This window comes from Sminthopsis crassicaudata, chromosome 4, assembly GCF_048593235.1.
Source record: "Sminthopsis crassicaudata isolate SCR6 chromosome 4, ASM4859323v1, whole genome shotgun sequence".
NCBI classification, from domain to species: domain Eukaryota; kingdom Metazoa; phylum Chordata; class Mammalia; order Dasyuromorphia; family Dasyuridae; genus Sminthopsis; species Sminthopsis crassicaudata.
This window is the reverse complement of record NC_133620.1, coordinates 128,147,868-128,172,390: the sequence shown is the minus strand read 5'-3', so window position 1 is coordinate 128,172,390 and position 24,523 is coordinate 128,147,868. Positions and strand designations below refer to the sequence as shown.

At 37.1% G+C, this 24,523-nt stretch overlaps 1 protein-coding gene across 7 annotated transcripts in view; it reads left to right on the top strand.

Moving 5' to 3' along the window:
* The first annotated feature begins 4,444 nt into the window (after positions 1–4,444).
* QKI (QKI, KH domain containing RNA binding) overlaps positions 4,445–24,523 on the top strand; it is a 173,873-nt gene continuing 153,794 nt past the window's right edge. For all 7 annotated transcript variants that reach the window (XM_074309358.1, XM_074309357.1, XM_074309356.1 and 4 more), the window contains exon 1: positions 4,445–4,829. In XM_074309358.1, coding sequence (XP_074165459.1) covers positions 4,688–4,829 — 142 coding nt within the window. In that variant the 5' untranslated portion in view covers positions 4,445–4,687. The remainder of the gene's footprint in view (positions 4,830–24,523) is intronic.

Sequence of the window (24,523 nt, the reverse complement as noted above, 5' to 3'; positions counted from 1 at the left end):
CTGTCAAATGAATGATAACCCTTTAGATGTTCCCCCACACATACCAGATGAATAATATTGACTAATTCTAATTTTAGATACCTTAATAAAACCTCTCATTAAGACATCAAGTGCCCAAAAATTAAATATGGAGATCTGAAAGAGCACAACAAAAGGCTTAATAAATTTATTGCATGTAAAGGCTCATTTTTTTTTTTTTTTCTGATGTTCCCATGGTAGTACTTGAGGATAAACGGCAAGAATAAGAATAGAAACTGGATTTGTGATTTCACTACAACAGAGAGCTTTCTGTGAGGGAACTCTCACCAGTGGAGATTGTTACTTTCTTTGTACTTTATAGTTTTAAGAGTTGCCAGGAGCTTTCAGAGTGATTTGTCCATGGTCATATGGTAAGAAGAGGGAACTGAACTCAGGTCTTCCAGGATGGAAGGCCAGTTCTGTGGTAATCACTACAGTGGTTCTCAATCTTAAGAAGGGTGGTTAAACAATTTACCCTACCCTAACCCTGCTACACTAGGATAAGCTAAATATAAATGAAAATTTATCTTTTAAACTTAGAAATTTTTTTTATCAAAAATTCTTTGGGTGATTTGGCCCAAACCTTAGCTGGTTCATTAAAAAGGTTTTTTATTTTTTTATGCTTCAAAAGATACCTATAAATATCTACTTATAAAAGATATCTATTTTAAAATTGGGGGAAAAGATTAAATATTTAAAAATCAATTCAACTAGTTTACCAAGTTGATTCCAGCAATTAAAATATCTTGATTAAAAAAAAAAAAAAACCTGTAGACTTTTTTTTTTAATTTGGAAAACACATTAATACTTGAGAGTAGACAAATTTGAAAAGCCTTTCATTTGGTATCTTCCTATTACCCACAATTCAAATGTGAAAGTACTTTTTAATATTATATTAATATTTATAACAATGTCAAATGTTAACATGCACAATGAATATTATATAAAATATGCTGACACTGTAAGGAGAGGAGCAAGTAATTCATCCAAATTAAATGTAACTCTGGAATGGTCAATTTAAAGTCTCTGTTTACTTTAAATACAATGTACAATCTAAGTAATTTGTATAAAACAGTTTCAGAATTAAGAGGCTGATACCTAAATTATAAGTAGAAAGAACTTCAACATTATCTTCAGCCATGTCCTTTTTTTTCAAATGCACTTAAAAATGTTAAAAATTTGTGGTATTTTGTAATAAGAGTTCAGACAATTTGTTCAACCCAGTTATCTTCAAGAGGTTTGTAAATATAAATGCTGTTTTGCAATTCAAAATCCCTACCCCACTTTACTGGATTATCTCAGTGGCACTTTTTATTACTGAATGCTGATGCCATTATAAAACAATAAATTCCAAACACTGTATTTACAATGCCATAACATTCCACTTATTATATAACTGCGGTAGTCATACTTTTGTATGCTAGATTATTGACTTTCAGAGTTAACGGGAAAAGTCAGACGTGTATCTTCTACCTAAAGAGGCATTTCCTAAATGCCTGGACAAGATAACATTAAATGGTAATGAACCTGTCAGTGGCAACAAAGATTTTTTTTCATCCACAACTGCTTCCCTACATAGGTCGCCCATTTATTGTCATTTCATACTTGTTATATCAAGCTTGGTGGATGTATGCACACCTGTAAGCAGAGGGATTGCAAATCTTTCAGATCTTCATTCCCTCCTACTCCCTCCCCCTGCACTTCACTTTCATCTTTTGACTTTTACTTTGGGATGGGGGAGGGGAGAGCGAGGCCCCCCCCCCATTCTAAACAAGATAAAAAGAACCGATAGGGTTTAGAGAATGGCACGAAGAATGCCAAAGCGGAGACTACGACGAGGAAAAGGTCAAGGGAAAATAATGTATTTGTATACACTACTTTCATGTTTGGGGAAAAACAAGTGGGCACCTAGATTTCAATCACGGAGGAGCCCCCGCGCTCAGGCGGGATTGGGAGGAAGGGTGCGACAGTCCAGACTCTCGATACCTGTTACCAAGCAAGAAGCAGCAAGAGCAAAAACGCCGGACAATTAGCGAGAGACTGCTGGAAGCTCGGATCCTAACCCATAAACTGTCTCTTGGCTAGAGGGCCGGCGCCGGGTCTATGGAGTGCCGAGCAGGAGGCGGCTGGGCAAAGCCGCGAAGGGTCGACTCGGGTGAACCCCTCCCCGAGGTCACCGAAATAGTCGGAGATTTGGCTAGAACTATTTACCCTCCGATCCCAACTCAAGAGACGAAACCAATCCCGTCAAACTTTGGATAGCACAGGCACCTGCTTAAGAAACCCACCTTAGCGGAGACAGACTATTCACTTCATCCCACGCAGGCGCTTAAATTAGATAGCCCCACCCCACTCTCTTCCACGCAACTCCCTTACTTTCTCCACCTCGGACAGTAGGAGGGGCCGAAAAAGACCCTAAAAAAGGGGCGTGACCAGGCAGCTACCAAATCGAGCCTGCTGTACTCACTAGCCGACTGCTCGTAGCTGCGCACGCGCCTTCGGACCTTACTGCTACGTGCCCAGACCACGTGATGCCCACCCCGACGGGCCCCCAGCAAAGTGAGGGGAGTGTTTCTTTTTGGAGAGACTTTTTTTTTTTTTTTTTAAAGTATAATGAAAAAAGGACGCCGACTAGCAAGTTCGCGCACGCGCTCAGCTGGGCTGGGAAGGGGAGGGGACGGAGAAGGGGGACGACAACGCTGGCGCGGCGGGTTCCGCAGGAAATTCCTCCGTCGGAGTGCGCGAGACGCTCCCCTACACTATGCGACCACGAAGGTCTACGCTCGCAAGTCCTGGGTGTCCACAAATAGCTTAACACGCGCGCGCGCGATAGAGCGCGCCAAAGGCTAGTAGGCAGGCGGGCTGACTGGACGAACAGTGTTTACGCGGCGCCCGGCAGTGTGAAGGGGCACTCACAAATGTGAGGAGTCTATGAGATGCTGATAAATGCCACCGCCTGTACCAGACCGCACCCCTCGTCCCAGCCCCAGTGTATTCTGCCCAGCGTGAAAACACTTAGCTTCTTAGTCCTACATGCATATAGTTCACGCTTGTCTTTCCTGCCGGGAGCCAGACAGGGCCCAGTCCACAGCGGCCTCGGGGGAGAGCTTCGGCACTGACACAAATAGACGGACACAGGGACCGCCGGGGCAGCCCCGGCACCTTCATTTTCCCTTTAGGAAATACTCTGCTTCACAGCTCATAGAAGCCTACGTAGCTGTTCCATCCAATCTCCACTCCTTTCCCTCCCTCCCCCCCGCAGTCTTTCTCAACCATCACCGCGTGGAGGAAGGGGGGAGGCGGCGAGGATTGCGTGTGTGGGGGAACCCCGCCTCCCCCTCCCGAGTTCCGCGCCTCGCGCTCGGACCCCCGGGCTCGGCCTCGGCGGGGCTGCGCCCGCGTGCCTTTCCCTCTCCCCTTCTTTCCTTCCTTTCCTCCCTCCCTCCCTCCCTTATCCCCCTCCCACCCCAAATTCCTCTCTTTCTACCCCTAATCCCACCCCACCCCATCCCCCAGGGGAGAGGGAGTCGCCGATTACAACTCCAGGGCCCGGAATAGAGAGGGCAGAAAGGGGTGAGCGGGAGGGCGAGAGGGAAGGAAGGAGCGGGAGCGGGAGCGTGAGGGTGTGGGGAAGACACCGACCGAGTCTCGGATTAACGGCCGCTTTCCCCTCCCCCTCCCTTCCCCCCTTCGCCCCGCCCCGCCCCGGTCTCCTCGCTGCTCCCCCTCCCCTTCTTCCCCCTCCCCTCGAGTCTCTTCCCCCCCTTCCTCCTCCCCCTCCCCTCCCCTTCCTTTCTACCCTCCCCTTGCCGTCGCCGCCGCCGCTGCTGCTGCCGCCGCTGCTGGCAGCGCCGCCTGAACTGAAGCGAACTCCACAGCCAAGTGAGTGAGGAGGAGGAAGAGGAGGAGAAGAAGAAGGAGGAGGAGGAGGAGGAGGAGGAGGAGGAAGGGGAGGAGGAGGAGCGGGAGAGTCAGTGCGCGGCGGCAGCAGCGGCAGAGGCGGCAGCGTCGGGGACCAGCCCAGAGAGACCCCGAGCCCGCGGCAGAGGCGGCGGCGGAGCAGGCAGTAGCAGCCTGAGAGAAACCAAACGAGCAGCTCCAGCAGCAGCAGCGGCGTCGGCAGCGGCAACCACAACCCCGGCGGCAGCAGCGGCGGCGGCTCCTCCTCCTCCCAGCGAAAGCGGTTCCCCCAGCGCCCAGAGCGGGGCCCCGCGGAGATAACCCCTCCTCCCCCCCACCTCGCCGGCACTCGTGAGGGGACGGGCTGAGCTGGGCAGCGGAGGCAGCACCGGGAGCAGCGAGCGGCGGGAGGAGGAGGAGGAGGACGAAGAGGAGGAGGACAAGGCGGCGGGAGCAGCGGCGGCAGCGGGAGCGGCGGCTCCGGGACCCACGTTGTGGGAACAGCGGCCGCGGGAGGGAAAAGTGCCTGCGGGGGGTGGGGGGGGGCAGAGCGGGCGGTTCGGTTTCCTGCGCTGTGGGGACAGTCGGCTTCCCCCCCTGCCCCCCCGTCTCCTCCTCCTCTTCCTCCCGTCTCCTTCCTTCCCCGCGGCGGGCGAAGATTGCAGACCCTCCAGGAGCAGCCCCCGGCTTCTTGGGGCTCGCCCCCCCGCCCCCTGTGCCCCCTTTTTCTTCTGTGGCGGCGGGCGGTGTGAGCTGCGGGGCTTGGAATATGGTCGGGGAAATGGAAACGAAGGAGAAGCCCAAGCCGACCCCAGATTACCTGATGCAGCTGATGAACGACAAGAAGCTCATGAGCAGCCTGCCCAACTTCTGTGGGATCTTCAACCATCTCGAGCGGCTGCTGGACGAAGGTAAAAGGCTCCTCCGCCCCCTCCCCTCCCCCGCCCCATCCCTGCCTTCTCGGTTTTGCCCCCGGGGCGCCGATCCTTTTTCCCAAGCGCCCCGGGGTTGGGGGGCTACTTGGGAAATCCCGGAGCCCTTGGGATCCGAGGCTGTTGGTGGAGGCCCAGGTCCTGCCTGCCCCAGGGGGCTTGGCCCAAGCGGCTTCGAGATACCGGGAAAGTCCGGGGCCACTTGGGAGGGCGGGGCCCCCGGAGAGCCGGGTGGCGGAACCTGGGTCCGGGGTTATTGCGGGGTCTGCCGGACGGTAGTCCTGCCCGAGGTGGGGCTCGGGAAGCTTTTGGGGAGCTGTGGAAAACTTGGTTCGGAGGACCGAGGGCCCGGGGCCCTGTCCGGTCGGTTCCCACCATTTTCCAGTCCGTTCATCCCCGGTTTTTTGTTTTTCAATCCCCCGAGTTGCTTTGAGGAAGGGAAAGCAGTCGCCGGGTAACCGACCAAGTCCCGATCCCCCACTATCCCTCAGGCTTGGAGTCTGTATTTTAGAAATAGGGGAAAACAGGGACACGGGTAGAGGCGGCGTGCTTTCTGCAGGAGTGGCTCCTCCGGAGCCCGGCGCCGGACCCCCGAACCCGAACCAAGGCGGGGAAGAGAGCACGGACCCCTCGTGTCCCCTCTGCCGAGCCCTTTCCTTTTCTTCCGAAAAGGAAGTTTGACCTAACCTTTTCGAAATAGATTCTACCAGTTCCTGCCCATGCCTTCCTCTGCCTTGTGGAATTCCTGGCCGAGAAGGGCGGAATTCAGTTTAAAGTCTGTAGAGCTTCCAAATGTTCCCAGAGAAGTTACTAAGCGGGCTTTCTTTGTTTATACTTAGACATAAATGCCACTGTAGAGGAGCTAATTTAACTGAACCAGAGGACTGAATGACAATTGAGCATTTTGCCTTTTTTGATTTGAGGAAATGAAAACCATTCGAGTTTAACTTCACTTTTTTGGGAGGGGAATGCCTAATGAGGGGCGAAGATAATATGCCTGAAGGCGTTGTCGTGCTGGAAAGAGAAGGGGGTTCTAGAAAGGGAGCGGCAGGCAGTTTGGGGGGCCGAGGCTAAGGGAAGAAGCCATAGTTAGGGACCCGAAGAACGACGCTGGCAAACCCAGACGTGATATTTTGGTGGACCAGTTTGGAGCTTTGATTTATCGTGTGGAGATTTATGGATACGATGAAAGATTAATGTTGGGTGCTTTTTGGAAATTGAGAAGCTAAGAGATCGGTGATTAAGAAACAATAAGTTTTAAAAGATAACTGAAAATTAAAGATAAGAGGTGGACAATAGATTTTTTAAGTTTCTGAAATAACTCAGTATTATTTAAATTTATATAAAATACCCTGCTGAAGAATGGGGGTGGGGAGGAAACCCAGTTTTAAGTGTCACTAAAGAACAAAAGACCGGAAATGTCCCTGGTGATAAAAATGGTAAAGAAGACTCTAAAAGGCCTTTGTAGTTCTGGAAATCTTGGGAATTAACTAGCGGTAGTTAAAGTATTAATCCATTATAATAACTCAGATTTTTTTGTTTCAAAAAAGTTTTTTTTAATTGACATTCATATTGTCTTTCTCCATTCTAAATAGTCATTTAACCTATGCATGGTAGAACTACCGGAAAAGTTAAACTGCCCCTTTAAGTATTTCTGCTTTTTCCTATTTGTGTTGGCAGTTGAGTGGAAGAATTGTGGAGGCAGAAAACTTTCTGGAATGTCCAAAAAAAAAAAGTTTCAGAACTCTTTTAAGTTGAGTCTTTCCAAATGTGAGCACTAAGGGGCGCTAGTTATTATTTTTTTTTAATCATGAGGGGTGTTAGCCTGTAGAATTGGTAAGATTTCCATTATTTGTTCTAAATTGATTTGTTGAAAATTCGATAATTCAGTCTTCTGTGTGTAGACATAGGTAGTTGGTAAAGATTTTATGAAAACTAGTTAAACGCTATTAATGAATTTAAGTAGTTTTTTGAGATACTCCCTTTGGCAAATTTAAAGGAAGTCTTATTTCAGAAATGAATTTTCTGGAAATGGTTCGTATTTTACACGAGATATGTTTTAGGAGGAATCAAGTACTACATTGCATTGAAGAGATGTAAAAAGAAATCAAAATGATTCTAAGACAAAGTAGTGCCAGTGTTTTGTGATTCTTATCTAGTGGTTGAATAAATGAGCTTACATGTTAAAAATTCAAACTTTTCAACAGATTGATATAATTATGAGAAATCCTTATACTTGTCTGACAAGTTTTATTGTGCCAACCATGGGGAAAAAAAGGAAAGTAGTAATAAAACTTTCATTTTAAGATGAGTTTTCAATGGTCTTTCAATATCTTAAGTACTTAATTGCTGCTTTGTTGTAAACAATATTTTAAAATTAACTCTTGTTAACTTTGAATTTTTATTTAAATCTCAAAAAAAAAAAAAAGTTTGGACACTGAAAATTAACAAATGGAGAAGTGAAATTTACCTGTTCTTTTTCATTTTTTTCGAAATGGAAAGCATCAAAAATGGAAGCAGACACTGGATTTTTTTCCTCTTAATTTTAAAGGCTGAAGACTATAAAATGTATTTTTTTTAAATTGTCATGTTTTTTCCCCTTCTGATGTTTATAGAAAATAGCAACACTCAAGTTTAATCCTAAAGTATGGCTTTGGATCTATTCTGAGTTATAATTTCTTCAGATCCCCAGGGTAAAGATTTGATTTATGTGGTAACAAGGATGTTTAAAATGGATGGCATAATGACTAGGAAGTTAAATTGTTATCAAACCAGCTCAAATCTGTCAGAAAAGTTTTTCCTTAGTGTGGAAAAGCACTTCCCTGCCATTGTTGGAAATGTTAAACTGATTTTTTTCTGACTGCAAATTGATATACTATGTATATCCATCTTAACTTATTCTGAAGTACATAAAATGTTTTGGATTTTTTTTCCTGCCAAAATAGTTGTGATTTTAGGCAGTTCTTATTTCTTTTTGTGTTTTTCTATCTTTTCAAACATATTGTTTTTGTCAAGACTGGTTAGGATTTATTCCTATATTTGTATCAAAATAAGTTTTACATATGCAGATAAAATGCCTTTTCATTTTTGTAAGATTAGTGAAGGAAGATTGTGAACTTAATAAATGAACGTTTTAGTTCTAGCAGTATTTTGTGGTTTTACTTAATGTGTATAGAGGAATCTAGCAATAGAACATTAAGCATTTTGATTGATAATCTTAAAATTTTTAGTTATTATTATTTTTAAGATTGCTTGTTTTGAGTTATATAATTATGAAAACCTTGGTATCCTTAAGAAAAACTTAGCACAAGTTTGCTTTAGATTAATTTATGCTTTTTATATTGTTTATAAAATACTATGTAGAATTTGGGTCCCTGTCAATTTATTTATATAGTACTGTCAAAACTTAAGTGTTCAAGATTAACTCAACCTAGAGATGCAGTTTATGGTTTTAAGAGGGAGAGATTTTCAAAAGATTAAAAACTGAAAAATTCACTTGGGTGTAAGTATATCTAATACAGATATACTTATACCCAAGTATTTAAGTTATTCAAACAGAAAAACAATACTTAATCTTATTGGCCCTATCTTGGAGGTAGTTTTCAAGTGGAAAGGGGAGATATATCAGTTCATTTGGAATACCAATGGTGATTAGAATTTAAATTTTATTTTTATGTAAAAAACCTTGAAAATAAAATTTAATTTTCATTGTTTCATATTACTAAGTGGGAGAACATCAGATTGGCAGAATAACACTTGGAGATGAGTCAATTAGACTTTTGTTTATGGAAGGCAGAAGAAAAGCTACTAATTAAACAAATTTTCTATTCCCTCATACTATTTGGGGGGAGTTAAAAACTGCTGACAACAATGGAAAAGCCATTGACATATAATAGCCCTTAAATCTTCTAATTTTTGATTAGTTGAAAAAAAGGGTTTATGCAGTTGAAAGTTATGTGCTTAGAAAAGAAAAAAAAACTAAGTCTTTAAGTGCATTGACTACTGTAGTGTGTCAGATGATATGCTAGGTATTAGGGATGTAAAGATAAAAAAAATCCATTCTATACTAGATTTATTTCAACATTAATTTTTAAGTTTTTAAAAATGAACTAGAAAAACTTAGCATAGTGAATTTTTTCCCATTTAAAAAAAAGTGAACAGTATCCCATTTAATTTTTATTTTAATGTTTGTGCCATTGATAGTGCATCCTTTTAAAATAGTTTAATTGCATTGCCATATAATTAATCAGACTGTTTTAAGTATTATCTTGTCAAGATTACACTTATTGTTCAATGAAATACTTTTAGTATTGTAAAATGATGGTTATGTAAATGGCACAAAATTTCATCCTTGAAATTTTCAGAGACATTGCTGTCCCCCACCACTTAAATATTAAAGTTTGGGTTGTGATTATTTAAGGGATTTATTTATATATTCATACACTTACATGTATCTACATAAAACACTCAGGAGAAAAAAATAATCCAGGAGTTAAGGTGTTGTTTTTAATGCAAAAAAACTTTAAAAGTTGTAGTAAAAACATGAATTGTAACTTATTAAGTGGTAAAAAATGATATTTTCCTTGTTACCCAGGAGGTGTCAGCAGTTGTATAGAAAGTGATAATGGAAAGGAAAATACTTTGACAGAATTTCTTTGATCTTATGGGTTATGTTAATTCAAAACATTTGAAATTTTAACTCCAATATAAAGCAAAAACTATACAGATAGAATGTATGAACTAGTGAGACTGACTTAGGAAGCAGTCCTTCTTTTTGATGAATTTTTAAATGGTCATTATATTTAAGGACTAGGAAAAATTCATCACCCTAATATTTACATGATGTAAATGGGATACTATCTAGTGAATAGGGGCACTTATGAGATTAGCCTTTTGCCATATACTTAACACCCCCTGCCCTCCCCCCCATGTATATATGTATATATAGATGCTCTATAATAAAGTAGTCACTAATTTCGGTTTTAAATATTTTTTTAGTGCTTTTTTTTTTTTTTTTTTTTTTTTTTGGCTAATTGGATTGGCATCTGAAGCTATATACAGCAGGAATTTGCTACAAAAATAGATGGTACATTTTTTGACAAGAGGATAGCCTTTAAAATGCCTTCTTCCTCTAACCTAATTAAACAGAATTCAGAAGTTTCTTAATGAGGTCACCATATCTTTTTGCCTCAACTTTTTTCATTTCTGCAGTTTTAAGAGCTGTACCCTAAGAGTTCATATTATTGAATGATGAAAAGTGTCTTTTTTATTAAAAAAAAAAAAGAGAGAGAGAGAGAGAGAGAAACAAAACTGAACGATGATTTGTTCCGGTAAGATAGTATTGTGATTTGATTGCTTAATGAGTTTAGAGGGACAATGTGAGATAAGGTGAATTAAACTATGGTTTAATCTACTTAATTCAGTAAGCATTTACTTCAGAAAAATTGACTTCTGGTGCATCTAAAATGTAAAAGTTGGTTCCCAACTGGGTAGGCTTCAGTGAATGTCATTACATTTTATTGGTTTTATTAATGCATGCCTAAGTTTTTGAGCCAATTTTTAATGCTAATGCATGATTTGTAGGCTGTTTTGAAAATTCCGCATTTTGAGAGTTTTAACATTTTAAAATTCACATAACTGATGAACATGGTCTCACTAATGGAACAAATGATGGATTATGGACATAGGCACTTTTTGTATATGTGCAAATTTAAAAGAAAAGCCTTTGGGGAATATTTATGCCTTATGATTTGCATCTCCATAAGTAATTTTCAATTAGTAGACACCAGTTTCCAGTATAAATCTTATCTATATCAGTAATAAAAAATGTTGGTTATAAATTGCTGATTTTTTTTTTGACTTTTTATTAGTTTAAGTGGGTTTTTTTCTTAAGAAGCAAACAAAAATTGTATAGGAAATTCTTCATAGTATCTAAGTTGTATGTTTCATTGGGTGTCCAATAAAATTGGTAAAAAATAAATGATTATAAGTTCTAAAACAATATTTAGCTTGGTTTTAAAAAAATTTAATTTAACAAATTACATTATTTTTAAGAAAAATCTAAAATGGCAAAATATTTCAGATTTTTGAGAGTTCAAGCAATATAAATTGTTGCTAAACAGTGAAAATGATAGTAATATTTGGTCTGGGATATAAAGGGAAGGTTCATTCCATCTTTTTAAAAATAGTTTCTGAAATCTTACATAAGATTATCCACCTAACTTTGTTTTGAAATGTGCTTATTTTATGAAACAAACCAAAAAATCAGAACCTATTCCACCCTAAGCAGTTTGAGTTTTTGAGTACCTATTGCATACTTGGCACAGAACTAAGAAGCCTTTTCTGAATTTTAAAATATTAGCTTAGGTACAGTACTCATAATTAGATAAAATAATTTGATGATAGTCTGGTTTACTATCTCAGACCTAGGAGTAGTTAACTCCCAGGATCTGCATAGATCCTGACATTCCTTGGTATTTTTTGTCTTGTGATTTTTAAAAGTCTTTGAAGTGCATTTAAAATGTGTTGAATTTAGAAGTTAGATGTTGAGTTTCATAGATATATTCTTTACCTACCATGCAAAAGGCCAATTCTGTATACTCTGGATACAAAGATAAAAATGTAATTGTCCTTGACTTAAAGTTGTTTAGGAGTTGCTGGGGATAAGGGGTTAGAGACATGAGAGATAGCGATAAATCAATTATTATACTCTTAAAAGAGAGTTTTAAGAAATCAGGTTATGGAATCAGGGAAGTCAGCTTGGAGGAAGTGACACCTTACCCTGAGCATGGAAAGGGATAGTGGTGATAAAATAATTTATTCCAGTCTTGATAGACAACTTATGTGAAGCTGGAATGCTAAATTCAGGGAATGGCCAATAGATCAGTTTGTCTTGAACATTTGGAGTTTGTGAAGGGTAATAATATGAAATGAGTCTGGAAAAAATAGGTGGGAACCAGGCTGTGAAGGATTTAAAACTTATATTTCAGGTTGAAGAACATTTGTGTATGTATGTATCCATATTTCTTTTTTCATTCTAGAGATAGTAGGCCTGCACTGATCGGGGCAGTATCTATTTGCTTTAAGCTATTAGAAAACTATTTTGTTAGTTGGAGGATTACTTAGAATGCTTTAGTAGTTCTTGGGAGAGCTAAAGAGTGAACTAGGATGATCGCAGTGTTGAGTGTAGAAAGGGGGGAAAATGTGAAGAGGTACAGTTAACAAGATTTGGTGGGATGTGGATTGGAGAGGGAAGAAGGAAGAATCAAGGATGACCGAGGCTACTGAAAGGATGAAATTGTGCTTATGAGATTTTTCAGTTCAGTCATATTTGGGGTTTTCTTTGCAAAGATATCTGAGTGGTTTGCCATTTCCTACTCCAATTCATTTTATAGATGAGAAATTGAGGCAAACAGGGTTAAGTGACTTGCCCCAGAATCACATGGTTGTTAAGTGTGTGAGCCAGATTTGAATTTAGGAACATCTATCTTCCCAACTTGAGGCTAGTTCCTTGTATCATCTAGCTACCCCTTTCAACTGAGATAAAATGTAAATGATATATGGATTTTGATAAGAAGATAAATTCTCCCCCCCCCCCCCTTCCATTTTCGATGCTGATAGGATGGAAAATCTAGTATATGGATATATCTAGTAAGAGGATCCAAGTTTAAATTCATTTAGCCATATTTATTGTTTCAAGCTTCAGTTTTTCCCTAGGTAAAGGGGAGATAGCAAATATCTATCCATTTCACAGGGTGGTTTTGAGCAGAGCTTCTTAAACTTTTTCCACTTGAGATCCCTTTTCCCTGAGAAATTTTTGCTTGATCCCAGGCATATAAGTATATAAAGTAGGTATACAAAATGAACATTTGCTTATAATCATAATTTTCCAACTCCCACATTCAATTATGTGACTCTCCAATCCCCAAAATATGATTTTTGAGGAAGGAAAGAACTTTTTATTTTTAACCTTTAATCTGTTCAGTGGATAAGTAAAATATTCCTATTTTTTATTATTATTATTATTATTATTATTATTATTATTATTATTATTATTACCACCATTTACTGCTTTTGTTGGGGATTTTACTTTTTTCTTAATTTTTTTTCTTTCTTTTTTTTTGCTATTAGATATGCAAAAATGTAAATAACTTGTTTCATAAATGGTTTTTTAATTGGATATTTTTTCATACAATAATAGATGTTTGTTAATGGAAGTTGTTATGAGCCTTGAAATTTTTCAGTTTGAATTTTTCCCTAATGAGTATGCAGAGAAATTTGATAGAATGAACAGTTTGTTGTAAAATGTAAAGAGCATACAACTAGGAATCAGAAGAACTGGGTTCCAGTTTGGTTCCATTTCTTTACTCCCTCAGTGATTTGTTGTTGGGCAAATCACTTTAATCTTAAGTTCAGTTTATTCACTCATAAAATGTCTTAGAATTATTTATACCTCAGAGAAAATGTTTTCAGAAATTCTTTGAAATACTACAACCCATAATAAAACTGTAGTTTTATGATTGTTATTTTGCTAAACTAATCAGTGTGAGAATGAAAAAAATAAAGGTAGAAGTGCAAAGCAATGGTATTTTTGAAAGACATGTTATATTAAAAGTATTTTAAGTTGGAGCTAGAAAACTTTCTTTACAATTCCTTTTCCTTAGTTTCCTCTTCTAAACTGAAAGGATTATCTCTATCTCTGATGTCATTGACCTGACTGTGATTTCTGTATTATATACATGTTTTTTACCTTTGATTTGAGAAATTATTATTGCCCTGTTTTTTTAAAAGAAGCAATCTGTCTGCTGTTGAAATGAAAAGAAGAAAATTGAGAATTACACACACTTTTTTCAGAAAAAGTTCTTTTTCTATCTCTTAATGGTATTATCCCTTCCTGGCAGTTACAATATTCCCCCCCTCCCCCAATTACATATAAAGATAGTTTTCAATATTCATTTTTGTAAGATTTTGAGCCCAAATTTTTCTCCCTCTCATCTTTACTCCTCCCCAAGATAGCAAGCAATATGATAGAGGTTATACATTTTTAATCATTTAAACATTTTCATATTAGTCTTGTTGGGAAAGAAAAATCAGAATATAAGGAAAAAAACATCAAAAGTGAAAATAGTATGCTTTGATCTACATTTAGTCACCATTGTTTTTAATCTGGATGTGGATGGCATTTTCCATTGGAGTTGTCTTGGATTACTGCATTGCTAAGAAGTGTTAAAGTCAGTCAGTTGATCTTCATAGTGTTGCTATTCTCCTGGTTCTGCTCACTTGAGTCAGCATCAGTTCATGTAAATCTTTCCAGGTTTAAGAGCAGATTTCTGTAACCTGGATTTTATGTAACAACTCTAAATTCTAAAGACAAATTTAAAAAAAAAAAAATACACCACCACCACACATTTGTTTAAAGGCATTCTTTTGAAATTATTCAACTTGAATTGTTTTTAAAAAAAAAATGTTGGCATTAATCTCAGTGAATAAATTGCACTATTTAATTCTAATGTGCAATAACCTGAAATTTAGTAAACTTGTTGCAATTTTTTATCTTTTAATATTTTTTGAATAGAAATCTAAAAATGCTTTTATTTGACTTTCTTCTGTAGTAATTTAGATGAGCAGTTATTTAGGTTCTGGTTCTTGAAGGTCTTTAAATAAAAAGATTTCTAAAAAATGGAAATTAGGATTTTTTGCTTTATTAAAGGCTTCAGCTACAAATTCCATTATTTATTTGTTTCTCTACCTTCCCTATTTGCAATACAGATTTATGTATCTATTTTTAAATTTTGTTAAAGATTCACTCCTGTTGGAATATCCATACAGCTTTTTGTTTGATATTTGTTTATACGTAGAAATGTTGCTTTATATGTCTTTCAGAATATAATACTCTCTTGAACTATATTTTGAAATTTTGATATGACCATTTGCTGTAGATTAGAATTTGGTACTTGGCCTTGTGGATTCTAACTAAAGATGTTTATTTAAAGTACTCTAATAATAGTAGTAGTGTATTGTGAACGTTATTTTCCTTATATCTACATAATAGGAATGATATTGGACAGCTAGATGGCATAGTAGATAGTGGGCCTGGAGTGACCTGATATGGTGTCTGCTTCATTTGTAAAATAGGGATAAAAATGGTTAATTTACAAAGTTATGTGAAGATCAAATAACATTTGTAAAGCCCTTAGCAAAGTGCCTGGCATATAATAGCAGGTGCTTAATAAATTTTTGTTTGCTTATCTTCTACCTTATGGGCTGTCCAGGGTTTTGTAAACCTTAAAGCACTATACAGTTGTTAGTCGTTAATAATGATAAACGACATACAGTACTTTATAGATAGAAAGTATCTTCCTTATAGGAAGTCTCTGAAGAAAGATATGATTATATTTTTATCCCTTTTTTCCTGATGAGGAAACTGAGAGTCAGTGGTTCATTTATCCAGGGTTACTGAACTTAGAGACAGAGCTGTGACTGAAATACAGGTATTTTTGACTCTTATTCCAGGACTCTTGCATGCTATTTCTAAAAATATTTTTACTTGTAAAGTGGCTTCATGTCATGGTATCCAAAGTCAGGGTTATAAATAACATCTAGAGATCATAGGATTTAATGCTGGATGAGACTAGGGGTCATGTAGTCCATCTCCTTTATTTTGTAAATTAAATGAAGTAGGAAGATTTGCCCAAGATTGGAATTAGCAGAAAGAGGATTCAAAACCAGATCTAGTGAAGTTTAAGTACTCTTAATGCTGCTACCTTAATATCTAATTTAGGGTTGCATACTATTTTGTACATAAAATGCAACTACTAGTGTGTCTGCATGTATGTATACCTGTGCATACTGCATTATTTAATGGCCAAACCCGAAACTACTGCTGCTATTCAGTGTAAGGTACTGAAGGAGTACTGATTGCAAAGAGGTATACTGCCAGACTTTCCAAATATTAAGAGCGTGTGCTTTAATTTCAAGCAAGTCTGGCTTTGTGACCAACCATTGACTAGTTAACATCTACATTCTGTGAAACTAATTTTGTAGTTTGTATTATCTTAGAAATTTTGTATTTGTAACTGTTAAATTTTAAGTTTAGAAACCAAATAAATATTATATTATGAAACATTGATCTTAATAAATGCTATCTGAAGAATTATAGGGACTTTAATCTGTTTTATAAAAGATAATTAGATAAAAATGTTATTAAAAGATGAACTACTGACAAGTTAGGAAGTGGAAAACAATTTTTTTTTTTTTTTTGCATCAGCTGGAGAAGAAGATTAAAAGTTACTTTTTGAGATAAAACAAATAACTTGATAATTATTCAATAGAGAATATTCTAAAAGAAAGATTCACTTGAGTTTCTAAGTGTCTGTGTACTCATTTTACTCATTCATCATAATAATATGAAGAAATTGAAAGACAATGGCAGATATTAGGTATGTTTATTTATCAGATAAGATAGTTTATTAAACTTAGCTTGTGTTTATCTAGGAACTGTGTTTTCATTAGTATTATTTGTGAAGAAACTCAGTTCCAGATGGACAGTTTCATGCCCATTTAGATAGCTTGGTTATGTACAGTTTTAATATTGCTAAGTGTCTGAAGTTCAAAAGGTATATTTGCATCAGCCCCAGATTAACATAGGAAGAATAACAGCAATTTGTCAGCTAGGCAGCCCTGAAAAGTGTCAGCAAGAAGACTGATGATGATGAATTGGTTAGAAATGGGTGCTGCAGTAGATACCCACTGGATTTTGTTTCTAAGGCCCAAACCTTCAGGGATGACAGCTGATATGTAGGTACTCACACAGTAATTAAATGAGGAACTATAGTTCCTTGCTTGCTTGAATAGACTACTAACATAGACATTTTACCATATAAGAATATTCAAATATTTAGTAGCATAAAATAGCAGATGTATAATGTTTAAAAAAAAAAAAACAAATGGAATTTTTAGTTTGAAAAGCCATTTTTGGAAGAGTTGGCATCATAAACTTGTAACTTTGAAATGCCTAAATTTTGAAAACTTAAGTTAGTGGTATTTTTGAGTAATAGTTATAGCCATGGAATTTATTTGAATAAGTTGTTGCAAAAGTTTGTTAAATTTAAAAAAATATATTTTTTTGCATTGCCATTTCCCAGTATATAGCTCTTTTTTTCCTCTTATGCCCCATCCCCAAGAAGCATCCATTAGAACAAAGAATAAAAAGGAAGGAAAAAAGCAGTGAGACTAATCTCTACAGTCTGTGAAGTGTTTGATATCTCGCTTCCTTGACTGTAAAATAGGAGGGTGAGGTGAGAAAGGCAAAGTGCCATTATATATCTTTGGGGTTAAATTTGTTCGTTATATTTTTTTTTCAAGCTTCATTGATATTATATTTAATGTGTAACATATATACTCATCAATAGCTTTTGCAGAAAGGATTTAAGAATTTGAGTTCTCACAGTCCTGTTCTCTCCTAGAAATTAATTAAACATGGTATGTTACTACCAGAAAAGTGAAATCTGTAGGTTGGATCTAAGCAATTATCCAGTCAGCCAGAATTTCGGTAGTACTTGCTACAACAACAGAACAACCCCCACAAACCAAAACCCACAATAGCAGCCCTTCTCTTAAGAAGCTCACAGTCTAATAGCTTGGGGTGCTTAGTGACCCCAGTGATTATAGGTAACACTGTTTCATAAGCAAGAGGGCATTTAACCATTGTGATTTCACCAATCAAACTAGAAGGACTTCAGGATTGTAGTCTTGAGAGCAGCTTAGAGTGGTACAAAAAAACCCACATTATCAGGGTATAACCATGATGTAATATTCCTTCCTCCCCCCTTTTTCCTCCATCCCCCCTTCTGCCCCTCCCCCTAGTCCACAGAAACTTCATGAATCCATCTGTGAAGGTATAGAATGCTAGGTCAGTAAAGGGAAGTACTCAAACATGGCCACTTTCTTTGGTTTGATAGTTTTTGAACAGTGTCATTGTTTTTGTGTCCTCCTACCTTTGTATAATACTTTACACTTATGGTAAGTCCTTTGAAATGGGTTATAGGCTTCTTCCTTCCCCTCTGTTTTCTTCACTCCCCCATAAAATATGGACTGATCCCCTTGGTTTGCTGGCAGCACTTATTCTGTGTCACCTTAATTTCTCTTTAGATAGGTCCCCAGGAATCTTGTTAAATTAGATTGTCAATCTTTTTCTTTATTGTATTTCATAAGTACATCTGAGAGGAAAAAAGCACATGACTTCCTTTCCCTCCTTTTAAAAAATAGTTTCTGTGGATTTTTAAGCTAGTAATTATAGGGAAACCATTAACTAAGTAACGAAATAATGTGCAAGTTAAGAAGTACAAGAAATAAAATCCTATGGTAAGTGGTATCACAAGATATCTTTTGGAAGGAAGGATGTGAATGACACTTGGTTTTTTTGGACTCCTTTTGTGACTTATTTTTCCTGTCCTTATTTTCGTTTTAAAAGATTCAAAAGGACAAAGGAAGAAAAATTTTGATCAGAGATAGTGATCAGAAAATTTATTATCTTTACTAAAATGTAGCACTTGGAATCACTTAGCTTGACTAACACAGTTAAAAGGACACCCAGTACCTTTTTACTGTCTTCCAGCCTTGTTCAGATTAGAAGCAAGAACAAGCTCTTCAGACTCTTAACCTGAAGTACTGATGTGATTCTTGTTGAGTTTTCTTAGTATCTGTCAGAACCCTATCTCCCTCTGCTAGTTTCTACTTTTATATTTGGACCTTTAGATAAGGGAATAGCACTTCTTTAACAAAGTCCTAAAGATTTCTTTCCCCTTGGGTTTCAACCATATTGCACTGAACATAACTTTGCTTCTTAATGTAATTTTCCAGAAAATTTTATGACTTCAGGTCCTGTAATTTCAAACTCACCTCAAGCATTTTTAGCTATTGGACTAGTATAGTTGTGTATAACAAAGACAAAAGCCAAACAGCTTATTACACTAACTGTAATTTTGAGGCACAAGTTGCTAGCATCCTGGAGTGTTCTGGACAGCTTTCTGTAGAAAGTAGTATTTGAGCTGAGTTTTGAAGGAATCTGGGTTATAAAGAGGCAGAAGTGAAGAGGAATTGCATTTCAGACCAAGGGATAGCCAGTGTTGTAAAGGACACAGATGATATTTATTGTATCGTGAAGAACATTTTTTAAAAAGATATTTTTTGGGGCAGCTAGGTGGTGCATGTATAGATCACCAGCCCTGAAGACAGGACCTGAGTTCAAATTTGGCCTCAGACACTTAACACTTCCTAACTGTGTGACCCTGAGCAAGTCACTTAACCTCAATTGCCTCAGCAATTGGTTAGGCTGTATGTAGCATCATGAAAGAGAGTAACATATGTAAGAGTGGAGAGGTAGATCAAAGCCAGATTCAACTCCTTGAGTTGATATGGAAAGCCACTAGACTTTGAGTTGGAGAGTAGCATAGTTATGTCTTTGCTTTAGGAAAAAAAGACTTTTGTAGCTGTGTGGAGAATGGATTGGAGAGGAGAGACTTGAGGCAAGAGAATGAACTCAGAAGATAGTCTTAGAAGAGAAATGATGAGATCTTGACTATGCTGTATGAATATAGGAATGCATAAGAGATGACACTGTAGAAATAGAAATGGCAAGACTTGGCATCTGTTTGGATATATATTTTTGTTGTGTCTTTTGAAGAGGATCATGGCATCAGAGAAGTGGTGCCATGGTAAGCCAATGAATTGAATTTAAGTGAGGGAGACTGTTTAGAGACATCCAACCTTACTTTCATCTCCACGGCCCCCAGGGTTCAATGTTAAGATATAGATAGATCAGGATGACTGGAGATGGCCCTGTATACAATGGGAGACTTTGGCCTTTTTTTAAGCTAAGATAATTTAGGATGGAATTGAAAGAAGAATTTTTCAGTATTAAAAAAAAAAAAAATAAAGGATTTGAGGGGGAAGGACTAACATAAGGCAAGTATGTCACTAGTGAAGTGTCTAATTGTTTGAGGGTAAGAGGTGTAATCTTCAGTATAATGGGGTTGGAGGAAGCCTCTAAATGGGAATTTAGTATATTAATGCATTTTATTTATACCAAGATCTTTACTTGGTTCATCTTGTGTCAAATATCCTTTAATGGCAAATACCTAAAGTTCCAGTAGATGGGGTTGTTAAATCATGAAAGAATTTTTTCATAAGAAAATGAATTGTATTCCTTACTTTTCAAGAATTCAAAGGAAACATTTTTCTCCTGCAAAAAGTGAGGGACAAATCATCTCCAGAAGTAACTTTTATCAATTTCTATGATGCTTAGGCTAGCACTTAGATAGTTTCTTTTACTAACTTTAGTAGTTTTAAATACACTTAATGGTACATTGGAAAATGACCTACATTATGACATAGGAATAAGGTGTTTTGGATTCTAGTTCCAAATGTCAGGATTTGATCTTGGACAAATTGCTTAATTTCCCTGGTTTCCTGATATATAGTGTTAAATTTTTAGGTTGCCTTCATCAAAGTGGTTCTTTTTAAAATTTTTTTTTCTTCTGTCATTGTCTTTTCTAAATATTTCAAAAAGAATCACTTTAGCAAAAACCACCAAATGGAGAGCCTTAATTGTATCTGAACAAATACATAACCATCTCTTTCTTATATTCCTCACTTCTGCAAAGAAAGGAGAGTTCATTTTCTAAATTCTTTTCTGATAGTCTTGGTCATTAAAAAGCGTGATTTTAAAATTTTCTTTTATTGTTTTACTTTGTCATTATGTGTATTGTTTTCAATGACTTTGCTGACTTTATTCTGTACTAATTCTTATAGTCATAATTTTATTACATAATAAATCACTTAATCAACATAAGTGTCTATGACAGGCAGTATGCTAAGTACTGGTAATAAGAACATAAAATGTGAAAACAATTTGTACTTTAATGGATCGTACACTCAAATGAGGAAAACAAATTCATATATAAGTATATGAGAATAACTTGAAAGAAGATAAATAAAAAAGTTCAATACAAGAAACTTGGGAAGGGGAATGTACTATCAGTTTTGGAGTGATTCAAGGTAGAAGCAAATAGTGCTTTAAAGCTGGTCATATGATGGGCTTTATTTTACTACTAATGCTATTATTAATACATTAGTTGAGATTTAGCCTTTCTTTACAACAACTCTTTAAAAGTAAATAATAATGCTATCTTCCTTTTATATATGTGGGAACTCGGGCTCAAAAAAGGTTAAGTGATTTGTCAGTAGCTGCATAACTAATAAGGCACAGCATTCAAACCTTGGTCTCCTAACTCAAAAGTTGAATGCTTTTTGCCATTTTTGGCATGCTTATATTAAACTGAGTTTTTTGTCACTTGTGGAGTTAACTTGTTGAACAGTGTTTCACTGTTATAATAACAATGATAAAGCCTGTAATAAATGCTCTTTTCTATATTGTGGTTATAATCTGCATTCCCTATTAAAGTGAAATTTGAAAATATTACTCAGTGTAGCAATGTGCTAACTTGAAATGAGAAATATTTTACTTTAGGGTTCTAAGTTGTTGAGGGGAAGTAATAGTAATAGATCAATTTTTTTTTTCTTTTCAGTCTTTATCATCTTGACATCTGTACTAATTGATCATTAATTATACTATTATTTGTACAGTGTTGACCCTTTCTCTGGAGTTTTTTTAACATTACTCTCTTTTGACTTTTCTCTATTTGTCTGAACCTTCCTTCTTAGTTTCCTCTCTCTGGATAGCATGCTTCTCTATCCTGCCCTGTGAGTGATGCTTGGCTCCTCTTACCTATACTCAGTATGTTACCTCATCTTGTCTTGAGGTCAATGATCAAATGATCAGGTGATTCCTTGTTCTATGTAAGCCTTAATCTTCTCTTTTGAACTTCATTCCTGTATCACCAGCTGCCTATTGAACATTTCAAATTGGACTTCTCTCAAACATCAGACTCATATTTCTGAAACAGAATTGATTTTGTCTTTTCAACCCTATCCCTCTTTATTATTTCTGTCAAAGGTATTACCATCCTTCTAGACACTCATTGGCTCTTTTCCACCCTTCACATAGCTAATTAGATATTAAATCTTGTTTGTATCTTTTGGACCCATGCCTTTCTCATTACTAAACCAGAGACCATCCTCATTCAGGGCCTCATATTCTCTCACTTGAATTATTTCAACAATTCAGAAATCATTACCAAAAGAGGTCGAAGGGCGGGGGGGGGGGGGGAGGGGGAGAATAATAGTCTAATATGAAGAATCAAGGACCTAGAGATGCTGATCCTGAAACCTGATGACATTTTACCTTTTTTTTTTTTTTTTTTTTTTTTTAAATAACATTTTTATGAGCCCTTATGGGAGAGTGAGAAGAATGCCAAACAGTGTTAGTATTTTTTATTACAACTACTATCTATAGTCAATGGGAGAAGAGTCTGGTTCTCATCCCAACAGTACTCTTTGCATTGATTTTTGCCCAAGTGATATTCCTAAAACAGAAAACCATGCCTCTTCCCTGTTATTTCTAGGACCAAATACAAACTTCTCTGTTTAACATTTAAACTCGCCTTTCCAGCTTTATCATGAATATTACACTTCCAAACATTCTTTACTCTATCCAAACAGGCCTTTTTTTTCTAGTCCTTACAGGAGATATTCCATCTCCTTCCCCTATAGTATGCAAAAATTAACCTCCCACTCTTGGAGTGTGGTGCTTTTTTCATTTTCATTTCTCAGAACACTAGTTTCCTTCAAAGATAAGCTCACATGACACCTCCTGCATGAAGCCTTTCCTATCCTGTTTCCTTTCTCCAAATCTTAGAGCCCTTATTGAATAAATTTCAATTTTTAATAAAATGTTCCTCTATGTCCCTGACAATCTAAAGCTCAAGGACAGATAATTATTATTTTTGGGGGGGTCATAGTATTTGACACTTAGCATCTATTTGAGAAAATGCTTTTTTTGTTTGCTAACATTGCAAACCAAAAAAAAAAAAAAAAATTCATTAAGTGATCATAATGAACTTACATTATTACCCCAAAATACTGGGAATTATCCATACTTAAATGATAGAGAAAGCACTTAACCACAGCATCTTCTATGCAATTTATTATTTGAGGACAGTGAGCAAGTTGTTTAAAAAAAAAAAAAAAGTTTGAAGCTGGTATAATTTTCCTTCTCATATTTGTGCTATTTTTGAGTGTTTTAAACGATTTTTCTCACTAGCAGTTTAAAAAATATATATGTTTGAAAATATTTCATTGATACTAGTTAACTTCAAAAGTTTGGTATTTCTTACTATTAATAGCACTGGATTGCCAAGTAATTGGAGCTGAAGCTTGAAAATACCATGCCATTGTTTTCATTAAAGTTCAGGTAAAATCAACTTGCCATCTTGCATTGCAATAGAAAGATAATTGATTAAAATGTGATATGCATAGTATTTAACCATGTTTAGAGTGGGGAATGGCACAAATTGTCACCATTCGTACTTCAACTCTAGATAAAGCAATGCTCTAGGTGTTAATGACAGATAAAAACATGGACTGTATCTTTTAGTTGAGATAAAACATACTTTTGAGAACTAACTGTAGAAGGTAATACATGATAAAAATTTGGTATGGAATGTACATTCTAAAGGAATTTAGGTCAAAGATGATTGCTTCTGGTCATTAAAACAGTTTTCTTGGAGAAATTTAAATGGGACCTAAATGGTTTGATTTGAAAAGTTGTATCCTGAGGGAAGGGAAGAGGAATGGTGTGTAGTGAGAAAGGAAATAGAATGTAAGTAAGCCCCTTGAAGGCAGGAACTGGTTTTTCATTTTGTCTTTGTATCACGTGGGGGAGAGAGAAGGAACAAGTCTTTATTAAGCACCTATCACGTACTAGGCACTCCCTTAATAAGCATCTTACAAATCCTCACTATAACCCTGTGAGGTAAGTGCTATTATTATCTCACTTTACATTTGACAGATTGAGTGATTTGGCTGAGACCACATGGCTAGTATCTGAGGTTAAATTTGAATTCAGTTCTTCTTGGCTTCAAGCTTATACTGTCTACAGGTGCCTTTTAGCTGCCTTACTTATTATAAGCACCTAGTAGTACACCAGGCATGGTATGTTGGTATATATAATTGTTATATAAGATTGGGAAAGGGTCTGTAAAATTTGGGGAAGGTCATAAAGAAAGTTTAGGGTGTGGATAAGAACATAGAATGTTGGAAGTTGGAAAAATAGTGAAGCCATGTAATCTGACTAGCTTAAATTGAAAATTTATATAAGGGAAAGAATAGTGAGAGATGAATTTGCAAGAGTACAATGGAAACATTGTAGAGAGCCTTAAATGCTAACAGTTTTTATTTCTGTGGCGAAATGGAGATCCCATTAATTATTTTTATGTCAATTGAAAAACTCAGGATGATATTAATTTTATAAGAAGATCTGTTAGCAAGCTAATAAAGTAGTTTAACTTAATTATTGGTGTAAGAAAATGATCTGGGATTGTAGAACTGGGAAGGAAGAAACAAATGTGTGAAGCATTGTAAAGAAATAATTAATAGGAGTTTGTGACTGGTACTTCTGCCCTTGTCTGCCAATATTCCTCCCCCCTCCCAAATCCTGATTTTCAAGCTCGGTGACTAGTGAATGGTTGGTAAAGTAGGGAAGATTGCAAGGAAAA